The sequence below is a fragment of the Lissotriton helveticus genome, chromosome 3_1 (assembly GCF_964261635.1).
Source record: "Lissotriton helveticus chromosome 3_1, aLisHel1.1, whole genome shotgun sequence".
In the NCBI taxonomy this organism is placed as follows: Eukaryota; Metazoa; Chordata; class Amphibia; order Caudata; family Salamandridae; genus Lissotriton; species Lissotriton helveticus.
In genome coordinates, this window is record NC_136061.1 from 784,325,181 (window position 1) to 784,337,739 (window position 12,559).

Genomic DNA, 12,559 nt, shown 5'->3' on the forward strand with positions numbered 1-12,559 from the left:
CCCCCCGCGCACACACCCCCGCGCACACACCCCCGCGCACACACCCCCGCGCACACACCCCCGCGCACACACCCCCGCGCACACACCCCCGCGCACACACCCCCGCGCACAACCCCCCCGCACACACAGCCCACCACACGCCCCCACAGCCCACCACACACCCACACAACCCACCACACACCCCCACAACCCACCACACACCCCCACAACCCACCACACACCCCCACAACCCACCACACACCCCCACAACCCACCACACACCCCCACAACCCACCACACACCCCCACAACCCACCACACCCCCCCACAACCCACCACACACCCCCACAACCCACCACACACACCCCCACAACCCTCCACATACACAACCCCCACAACCCACCACACCCACAACCCACCACACCCACAACCCCCACACCCACAACCCCCACACCCACAACCCCCACACCCACAACCCCCACACCCACAACCCCCACACCCACAACCCCCACACCCACAACCCCCACACCCACAACCCCCACACCCACAACCCCCACACCCACAACCCCCACACCCATAACCCCCACACCCATAACCCCCCGCACCCAACCCCCCGCACGCAACCCCCCCCGCACCCAACCCCCCGCACGCAACCCCCCCCGCACGCAACCCCCCCCGCACGCAACCCCCCCGCGCACGCAACCCCCCCGCGCAATCCCCACCCCGCGCAATCCCCACCCCGCGCAACCCCCACCCCCGCGCAACCCCCACCCACACGCAACCCCCACCCACACGCAACCCCCACCCACACGCAACCCCCACCCACACGCAACCCCCACCCACACGCAACCCCCACCCACACGCAACCCCCACCCACACGCAACCCCCACCCACACGCAACCCCCACCCACACGCAACCCCCACCCACACGCAACCCCCACCCACACGCAACCCCCACCCACACGCAACCCCCACCCACACGCAACCCCCACCCACACGCAACCCCCACCCACACGCAACCCCCACCCACACGCAACCCCCACCCACACGCAATCCCCACCCACACGCAATCCCCACCCACACGCAATCCCCACCCACACGCAACCCCCACCCACACGCAACCCCCACCCACACGCAACCCCCACCCACACGCAACCCCCACCCACACGCAATCCCCACCCACGCACCCACAACCCACCACATGCACCCACAACCCGCCACACGCACCCACATCCCCACACACCCACATCCCCACACACCCACAACCCCACACACCCACAACCCCACACACCCACAACCCCACACACCCACAACCCCACACACCCACAACCCCACACACACACAACCCCACACACACACAACCCCCCCCCACAACTCCCAACGCACACACAACCCCCCCACACACACACACAACCCCCCCCCACACACACACAACCCCCCCACACACACACAACCCCCCCACACACACACAACCCCCCCACACACACACAACCCCCCCACACACACACACAACCCCCCACACACACACAACCCCCCACACACAACCCCCCCACACACACAACTCAGTGCCACATAATTACCCACCACATAATTACACTGCACTCAATGCAACATACACTCCAAATACCACTGTGCCACATAATTACACGCCACATAATTACACGCCACATAATTACACGCCACATAATTACCCGCCACATACCTACCCGCCACATAATTACACGCCACATAATTACACGCCACATAATTACACTGCGCTCAATGTAACATACACTCCAAATGCCACTCAGTGCCTCATAATTACATTCCACATAATTACACTGCGCTCAATGCAACATACACTCCAAACAATACCACTCAGTGCCACATAATTAGACTGCACTCAATGCAACATACACTTCAAATACCATTCAGTGCCACATAATTACACGCCACATAATTACGCTGCACTCCATGCAACATTCATTCCAAATACCACTCAGTGCCACATACTTACACGCCACATAATTACACTGCCCTCAATGCAACATACACTCCAAATACCACTCGGTGCCACATAATTACACGCCACATAATTACACTGCACTCAATGCAACATACACTCCAAATACCACTCAGTGCCACATAGTTGCACGCCACATAATTACACTCTATTGTATCACCACAGCATAACTCAGCACCACCACAGCTTCACTCAGGGGCACCACAACATCACTATGCGCTACCACAGCATCACTGAACGCCACAGCATCACTCGTTGCATCCACATAACTCAGCGCCACCACAGCAGAAATCTGTGCAACCATTCAACAACAACTGGTTCAAATATGTTCTCTCAAGGTTTCAAGCTTTATTACAAATGTCACAAAAAGATGTTAATATTTAACTTCTGTTCTTGGATTTTCGTCACAATAAAATACACTGAACATAATCTTCACAAAAGTTATTTACATAAGCTATATCCATTATAAATTACAATAACTTTTATTTGTGTTAATTATTAAAAAAATTAAAAGCCATTGGTGTTTGTAATGTCAATACATCTAAGCCACGTAAATACGACCCATATTGCATTACAAATACTATAGGTGTCACATTTGCGAAAGTTAAAACTATTGACATTGTAAATGACAAAGCTATTAATTTCGCTATTTTCAAAACCAACACATAAATAAAAAATGTGTCATTTACAATACCAATAGCTCAAACTTTCCTAATGCGAGACCTATTGCATTGCAAATGCTTGTTTGAGAAGTACTTGTTATCCAGTATTGGGTATCTCTCATAGATTCACATACCTGAATCATTCCCCGTCGCTGATGCGGGAGTCCCATTGTAAATAAAATGGCAGTGCCAATAAAATGGCAGTGCCAAAGGTAAATAACAGTAGTAGGCCCTAAGGAAACGGCCTGAGGCCCAAATCCTAGTAGCCTATCTACATCAGTATGCTAAAAAGACCAAACTCTTTGTCCCAACCAATCAGCTAGCAGCACCTTCTAGAACACACTCTGGAGAGCCAGTTCTCCTCAGGTTTTTCACTGCATGTCGTGTGGAAGGGAGTCTCCCTGAGTGCTACTCAGTTTTTTCCTTTATGATGTCTGACAAGAAGGCTTTATTCAAACCTTGCAGGACATGCGACAAAAAGAGTCCATGTTGATGATCAACATAAGGACTGTATCTATTGCCTCTACCCCAAGCATGAGGCTAAAGATTGTAAGATATGCCGAACCTTCCCTTAAAAAAACTCTAAGGCATAGGGAGACTAGAGTCCTGCTGTGGCTCAAGTCTTCTTCAACTGAAGAGGATGATAGAGCTTCTACCTCCAGCAAGAGAGCAAGATCTCAGGACAGTTCGTCAAGTGAGGGGAGGAAACATCTTAAATCCTCACACTCCACTTCTGGTCCTTCTCAGGAAGCTTCAGCTCTCAAGGACTCTACGAAACAGTCTATCAAAACTGTAAGTAAAAGCGGTTCTGTCTCTTCAGCTTTTCCCTTGTCGACTATCTGTCACATCTTCAGCTCCATCATCGACGGCGACAATTTCTACCACTTCTATTACATCTCTTATCCTGTCGACGAGGATTTCCATAGTCTCTAAGAAAACAGTCATTGATGATCCGTCGACGAAAGCCTAATCGACTAAGCTGTTTAAGCACTAGTCGACGAAGTTATCATCGACGAAGCTTCCGTCGACGTAAAGGGCAAGTCTGTCGACGAGTGCCCCGCCGACGTCGAGCCCGCCGACGATGGTCCCGTCGACGTCGAGTCCGTCGATGATAGCCGCGTCGATGTCGTGTCCGTCTACGATGCATCCCGTCGACGACGACTAAGATGAAAAGTTCATCGACGGTGAATGTATCTTCCTTACCCTCATCATCGACCATACCATCTACAGGAGTAGAACCCGTTTCTGCTAAGTCTTTAGTGCCCGTGCACACTTTCTCAACGCCTATCACTTGGAAAGGATTCCAACTTAAATCTTTCCAGAGACAAGACTGTTCGTATATCTCACCACTTACTCGATCTCACCTCCTTGACACATATGTCCAAGAGGAGGATGATGACTATGAGGATGATGAAGGACCGTTTGGAATAGCTTGTCATCCTCAGAGCTGAACATTAAATGTCAAGAAGATGAGGAAGATGACGACTACACGGAACACTGCTACCAGGAGGTTATTGCTGTTCCTCACCACACAGGATACCAGAGGCATTCTCGGTCTTCAGAGACCAGCCATCTGCCTCCTACAGAAACAGTTCATGAGGTCTTTTCCAAGCTTATCCTCCGGTTAGGCCTCCTCCACCGGAATGGGAACTCAATACGGTACTCTCACAACTGATGAAACATCCATTCGAACCCATTCATAAAGCCGACATCAAGTATCTCACATGGAAGGTCGCCCTACTTCTAGCCTTAACGTCTGCCAGAAGAGTTAGTGAAATTCAGGCATTCACTATTAAAGAACCTTTCCTACGTTTCTCTAAAGACTGTCACTCTTCTAACTAATCTGACATTCATACCTAAAGTACTATCACAGTTCCATTTAAACAAACAGGTGAAGTTGAGAGCTTTCTTTCCAAATCCTACTACACCGGCGGAAAGAACACTGCATTCTTTGGACATCAAACGATGTTTGAAATTTTACCTGCAAAGGACAAAAACCTTCAGGAAATCTGACCAATTATTTGTGGCCTACGGTCAAACCACGCTTGGTGCAGCAGTCACAAAAGCCACAAGTTCCAGGTGGATAGCTTCCGCAATCCATTTCTGCCATATCAAATTGAACAGACAACTATTGAGAAAGGTCAAGGCTCACTCCACAAGAGCTGTGGCAGCGTCGACAGCATTGTTTGCTGGAGTGACACTAGAAAATATCTGCTGTGCTGCGACATGGAAACATGTCCACGCGTTCACGAGACATTACTGCCTGCAATCAACAAGCCAAGAGGATGCAGCAGTTGGTGAGGCTGTCTTACGACACCTATTTCTTTAAGAACGACTCCAGGTAACCTGTGTTCTTTAATTTGGTATTTATGCAGAAGTTTCTATTTATATATATTGATATCCAGATATAATGTATTTTAAGGTATAAATCTATGAAAGATACCAATAATGGATAACTGAAGTTACAGATAAGTAACTTGTTTTCTTCACAACCAGCAGGGCAGCAGAGAAGCCAGTAACTGCCACCCTCTAGAACAGTAGACACGGTGCAGAACTAGAATGATCATTCCATGTTCCACTGATCAATCTAGTTCTCTCTGACTTAACACCTTTACTATATTTTAGTTATATGGCATGTATTAGAAGTTATTAAACAAGGGGGGGGTGCAGTTCCTAAGGGGTTGATTATAGGGATAGGGGAAAAGACAAAACTTTTGTCATGTTGCCGTCACACACCTTGAGAGGTGTCATGCTTCATCATTGGGCCTTGCTCCTCGTCTGGCCGGCGCTGCAATGCTTAAGGTGCACACCATTTCCGGGGCTCTTTGTCGGAGATCTTTTTTGGATCAGCCGTTGGGTGCATGCGGGTGTGGGAGGAGTGGGTGGTTATGTGCATGTGTGAGGTGATCTAAATTAGGTCAGGGTGAATCCTAATCTCAATAAGTTTAATGGTGAAGGTAGATCCTGCCTAAATAAAAATAACTGGACGCCCTGTGGTAATGTAATGTTCCTAACAGGCGGTCTCTAAGGTGTATTAGAAGTTGCCACCTAACAGGTTCTCAGGTTGAAGTATGCCTATATTTGCGATTTTGGAATGCTCTTTAATGTTTTTGCTTTGTTGTAACTGCAAACATTATACCTTTTTCACACCTACCCAGGGTCCCTGCTCCAAAGAGCTGACTCCCACAGTTTTTCACTAGTAACTGCAATCTGAAGGGAAGGGGGAACATAGTTTGGGTTGTGTCAATTATATTAATTTGTTTTCTTTTTCGCTGTGAACCTAATCTAATTTACTTTTACATGTAGAGGAGACCTAGGTCGGGGACTTGATTGTTAATTATTTTTGTTCTGTGTCTGTTACATTTAATGGGCTCAAGGATGCATTCTTCCACCACCAAGAACATATGTCAGCCCACAACAGGCACCTGGCTCTGTAAATCCGCAACTGGTTTTTAGTAATGTATGACTAATGATGACTTCTAAATATATACTAAATGTAATGTGAAAGCTTTAATGTATTGGGTATTAAAATGCATCTGCGAATATAGTTGCGCATGCTCCACTTGTAAATTCCGGACGTTCGTGTGCCACAACAGTAAAGGCGGGCCCCATGAGGGAGTTACCCGGGGGCAAAGACTTAGGAATGACCCGAGGTGGTTTGGTTAGCCTCAATGATTCCCTTAATTTACCACTTGAAGCCACGCAATACACTATCATACTTACTCACGTGCCTCCTCTACAACCTGACTCCGGGGAACATTGGTTATCACTTAGGAATAAGGCCCTTCACTTGTTAAATAACAGAACAGGCCTGGGTAGCCATCTATTCTAGGAATTTGAAATGATTCGTAGAATGCCATGGATTGGGAAATCTACAAAATGTAGTAGAGGTGATTGTGTGGTGTTGAATTTTGGGTCCCCCCTAATTGTGAAAACAATCCTAGATAGGGCAGGGGCCATGGTAAAGTGTGAGGTGTCCAATCCTGGGCACCCCCAAGGTGGAGGCCAGGCATCCTTAGCATTGTGGGGGCCGTTGTGGAGATTAAGCAAGCTATTGCCCAGAGTTGCAGAGTGGGACTCCATGATTGGAATAGGCACCGAGGCGAGAATTATCAGGTCCGTGGAATTTTTTGAGCCCAAGACCCGCCGGGGCGGGGAATTGAACCCTGGTCCCAGGCTAGACCTCTGCATCAGGGTCTGCCGCTCTAACCATTGAGCCACACTTCTCCATTGAGTAGCAAGATATAGTCTTCTTTCAAGAGACATGGGCTGTGGATCAGGTATTCCGTCCAGGCTATCTAAATTTTTCAAAAGCTCCTGAACAGGGTCAGCGGGGCAGACCTAAAGGGGGCTTGACAACCTGGGTCAGGCAGTGCCACCAACAAAAGTTTGAGGAGATCCACATTGACTGTAGGGACATTCTTATTATTAGGCTACATCAGGGAAGTTTTCCAGATCTGCTACTTATTAGTGTTTATTCTAGGGGCCTGCAAGGAGGGAAAGCCTCAAATACTGTAGCACTTCTGGATGACTTTTTAACGAATCAGAGAGGCCAGAACAATATATTAATAGCTGGGGATTTTAATTGTACTTTCGAACCCCTGGATCTACAGGATATGAATTTTAGTATAGAGGAGGATGAACAGTGGTTGATTCCTCTGCTGGATCTTCCTGTAATAAAAAGGTTGTCTAGTGCTGCACTACAACTAAAAGTATTTTGTTTGGAACATGGGGTGAGAGCAGCCAACGGGCGTGCCAGATCAGACAAAAATGGAATGCCAACATATATGTGGGCAACGTTCTAGTCGTATAGACTTTTTTTATACTCAGCAACAGAGTTATGGCCCAACCTACTAGATATGGTGGTCTGCGTCCAACCAGAAAGTGACCACAACCCTCTGTTACTCTCCCTACGACTCTTGAATCCAAATTGTGGAGAAGGGTCGGTAATACGCTTAGACTTTGTAGAGGCCCTCAAATGGGCAAAAGTGGCCAATAAAGCAGAGCATGTGAACCATATGAGCAGGTTGGTAGCCAACGCCATAGACATCTTCCAGGCTGATGCTGTGCAGGAAGAACACTACAATAGAGCTGTTCAGGTCCATGAACACCTTTTTACTGAACTGAAAAGCTTTTTTATTATCAAAATTAAAAAACTGATCAAACCCCCATGCCATAAGGCAGCCGTTTGGTACAATTCATCCTGCCGTACTGCCTATAGAACCCTAGCAGAAGAAATAAGAACTAAAGATAGTGAATCATTAAGCAAGAACAGGTTTGCATACAAGGCAGCACAATCCCAGGCCAGAAGGGACTGGGACGAAGAACATTGGGCTGACCTCCTCAATGCATGCTCTAGGCGAGATATGATGGGCTTTTGGTACATGGTGAAGTGGGGGAGTGGATCCCCAAACAAGGTTCCCACGAACCATGTGGAGCCAGAACAGTGGTTTACACACTATAAGGGCAAATTCGCATGTGATCCAGATGCTAGTGATATTTTTGTAATGCCATCTTCCACCCCAATCTTACACATAACAAAGCAAGAAGTGGAAAACACTTTTCTTCTGGTCCCTAAAGGCAGGGCTCCTGGGCCTGATTGCATCCCCGCTGATCTGTTCCTCTATGATAAAGATACCCGAGCATTATATATTCAACTCCTAGTGAACGCCATCGCCAGGGGAGCATTGATGCCCAGCACTTGGGCAGGAGCAGTAATACTTTCCATCTTTAAAAAAGGGGATTGCTCGATACCGGGAAATTACAGGCCCATAAGCCTTATCGGCTGTATTCAAAAGGTGTCTGCCAGGATGGTGCACGGCGGAATCCAGGCTTGGATGAAGGAAAGCGATATCCTTTCTGACCTCCAGGCGGGGTTCCGGCCAAGCATCAGTACAGTGGATCGGGTTTTGAGGTTTATTCTTATTTACTGGCGCACTGTAATTTTAGGGAAAAGTACCATCTACGCAGACTTTGTAGACCTTAAGTCAGCATTTGACTTGGTCCCGTGCACTAAGATGTAGTGTACTCTCTTAAAGTTATGCATGCTGTTGGAAATCCTGGCATTTCTCGTTAAATTACATACTGACAACTATGCTCAAGTTAGATGGGATGCGGGGGGCAGTAGCACAGAAAGGTTTCCGGTTGAGACAGGGGTGCGTTCTAGCTCCCATCCTCTTCTCAATATACATCAACAGGGTAGTGCAATACTTTGAGGATATCCCCACAGATGCTCCATCCTAAACAGGGACTAAGATCCCGCTATTAATGTTCGCGGACGACACTTTCTCTCTAAGACTAGGCAGGGCCTCCAACATGCCCTCACAAGATTTGAGGAGTTTTGTGTGGACCATGATCTTATTGTCAATGTTGATAAAACAAAGTATATGGTCCTACATAACTCCGCAAAGGTTATCGGCGATGTCAGAATGATGGAAGGCGGCTTGGAACAAACAGAATTTTCTCCTATTTGGGGGTAACAATAGATGGAAAACTAAGTTGGAAGCCACAAATAGACTGTCTTACTGTTAGGCATGCTCAACTTACGGGTGCTCTGCTCAAGGAGCATAGAATGTCATATACAAAACCCATAGCTCCTGTGCTCCAGATTTATAATACCCAAATTGGCGCCTCAATACTGTATGGGGCAGAGCTGTGGGGACATGCTACTTTGGATTCCTTAGTGGTGGCCCAGAACAAATTCCTAAGGGCCATAATTGGTCTCCCCCAGTCTACCCCACTAGTACCCCTTTATCTGGACTTGGGATGTTACTCAATTAGGGATGTGGCGCACTATTGGCTAGTAGCTTATTGGAGGAGACTCTGGGTGACTCCTGAGCTCTCACACTATGCCCTGGCTCTTTTAGAAGTCAGGGATTTAGATGTAAACATGAAAATAGTGTGGTTTCAGGTGTGTTAAAAATATACTTTTTGAGATGAGGTTGAACCGTTTGTGGACCTCCCCAGCCGGAAGTATATTTCCATCTAAAACAGAGCTCAAGGCTGCTTACTTATAAATATGAAGAGTTTTGCAGCTTCTTGTTCCATTCTGTCCAAAGCCTTTCTCGACTCCAAGCAGGAACCCAAATATGAGGGGTACTGGGACACAATTTCATCAACCTGAGATAGGAAATTATTTCACCAGTTTAGGGTGGTAACATTACCTACTAATGTTTTCACCTCTAAATGGTGTAACACAAATACTAGCAATTGCCCCTTCTGTCTGGACATGACTGAAACACCGGGTCATATTTTCTTTGTTTGTCCAGCATATTGTTAACACAGATCCAGTTGGTTGAAACCCACATGTTCTAACCTGGGTACTAGGTCCAGCAGGGAGGCTCTTAGAATCCACAAAACAGTGGATGGACCTATTTTGGTCGCCATAGCAAAGTTCCTAGGTTGGGTGTGGGTGATCAGATGGAATGAAAGGAGGCATAGGTAATTGTCTGTGTTTTGTCCTGTACCCCTGCCTTCCAAAACTAGCACTATGCACTTTCCTGTATTGATATGATGTTCTCTTTGTAAACTCAAAGTACAAAGCTGATTCCTAAATGTAGGCTGCCTAGCATGGGTGTGTTTTAAAGTTTTTTAACTCGTTTATTGTTTTATCAAGAACATCCAGGGTGCTCGTTCTTAAATTAAATCAATTTACAACCTTCTTGTTTTATAAACATGTTGGATTGTCCCATTTTGCCCTTTATCTGTATGATGTTTTATCTTTTATGATTTTCTAAAAATCAAAATAAAGTTTATGAACTGAACTACATGTGCGAAACTTACTGATTGCAGGGAGGTATCATCTGAAATAAGTCACATTTGTTTCCTTTTACTTGTGTAGGGGAGCTGGTCTTCTAGGGTCATAGCATAGATTTGTAACACTTGAACTGATCCTGGGTGAAAATGGTGGCTTGAGTAACTGCTACTGCTTGACTTCCTAATATATTAAGGACTGTGACAAGTAAAAAGGATGAAGAAGCTAATGGATGGATCACATATTGGCAATATTTGCTACAGTCTACTCTATTTGTTGTATTCCTTATGGGTTTACCTTCTTGTCCTCATTTATAGTAACCAGTGTAGTATTGTTGGGTGCTCTAAACTGGTGGGATCACCGATCAGCATACCTGGGTTAAGCAGTGGGAGCAGGACTAGCACAATTTAAATATTCATTTATAAAAAGCAACACTGGTGTTTTGTCACGAGGGCATTTATTCAGCCCAATGAAATAAGGCTATAACAAGCAAGAGCAATTGTGTCTTTTATAACATAAATGTAAGTCTTGTCATACATACAAAACTTGCTGCTAGACTGACACCATTTCTTTACTTTTTAGGTGTCCCCCCTAGTTTGAGCCCTGGGAATTCTCCCAACCTTATGCATGCTGCAAGTGGATCACAGGTACACCGGTCACCTGTGGAATTCCCGGATACTGCTGACTTTCTTACTAAGCCAAGTGTCACTTTATACAGACCTCATGGATATACTTTCAGTTCTCTAGATTTTCAACAACCACTCAGGAATTCTTCTACAAGCCATATTTGCCACAGGTAACTGAAACGAAAATATTTTCTTCATTATTTAATTCTGTTAGTGTTGTTCAGGTTTAATGAATTAGGCAGAACAGGCCTAAACAAATATATAATTACACATATACCTCATACTTAATCATATTTCTGTTTTTGAAACCCCTCATATAATTATTGACTTCACACTAGTTTACGATGATTTAAGGAATAATTGCTATAAAGTGTGCTGAATCTAACTGCTGTCCATATATTTGTCGCATAAAGAACAACATTTGTGTTTTACAATTCAGTTGATATCTCAGGAATTATTTAGAAATTTCTTAAGAGGATTGTAAGAGGCTGCTGCCAAAATGCACTGATATAGCATTCCGCAAAATATCTTGAGTGTGATCCTGAAAGCCTGTGTAAAACAAATCAGTGGCATTATCTCATCCTCTTTGCACTATCTATGGATACTTCACAAAATTCTACCTCTGCTTCCCACAGGATCTCACCATGCAGTAATTCAGGCGGTTATTTTATTATGACTGGATTATTATGATGCCTTGTCTTTGTCTGCCAAAGAAATTGCTGTAACACCTTCACCTTGGGTAGATTTCTGCTGGACTTTCCTTGTGATCGCACAATCTCCTATGTTCTTGAAGAGACTCCTAACTACACATTCCTTACCTGAGAATACTCAACAGGTGTCAGACTGGATCCCCAAAAAGTTGAACAGTTCCTCTGTATCTCCGTGCCAGTGTTTGCGCCGGATGTGACAGTCGCACTGGTCTTGTAGGCTTCATGCCAGTATGTTGACATCAATTTCTTTTTTTTATGCGCTGACACTGGCTGAATTGGAGAGCTACATCGGTCACATTTTGACCAAATTTTTCTCAACTTTTGTCAAACCATTTTATTCAAACAACTGTGTTCACTGTGCTAGATATGTCTGCTCCAAACGTAGGGTTTTAAACACCATAGGGAATGTCACCGGCAGATATCTGTAACTGAAGGGCTGTCAGCCGATGCTCCCAAACGCAATTCGGGATAGTCCCCTTGAGCTTCTGGTGGCGCGACAATGCAAAACTCTGCGTTGGTCCTGCTCTTTGGGATGGTTGCAGTCCCTGATACTCTTGAAGCTGTTCCCCCAACTGCTTACCTTCAAAATGTAAATTTTCATCAGGTAAGTTCCAGAAAAACAAATCAAGCGGCATCAACTTCACAGCACCCTTCGAAGGCGCCAGAAGACATGCAGAGCTGCCCGTGCTGACCTAGGTGCTGCTCCAGCACTCTAACTGTGGTGCTGGCACAAACTTCTTCTCCGTGACTCCCTGAGTACCAGGACGCCAAAGTCACTCCTGCTCATCTCCAAGTGTTGACCAACCGAATCCCTCTGGCACTTTTTCT

At 46.1% G+C, this 12,559-nt stretch overlaps 1 protein-coding gene across 3 annotated transcripts in view; it reads left to right on the plus strand.

Annotated features, from left to right (window-relative positions):
* Window positions 1-12,559, plus strand: part of PDE3B (phosphodiesterase 3B) — a 1,530,363-nt gene that overhangs the window by 644,335 nt on the left and 873,469 nt on the right. For all 3 annotated transcript variants that reach the window (XM_078681018.1, XM_078681020.1, XM_078681019.1), the window contains exon 6: window positions 10,978-11,191. In XM_078681018.1, the coding sequence (XP_078537144.1) occupies window positions 10,978-11,191 (214 nt within the window). The remainder of the gene's footprint in view (window positions 1-10,977; window positions 11,192-12,559) is intronic.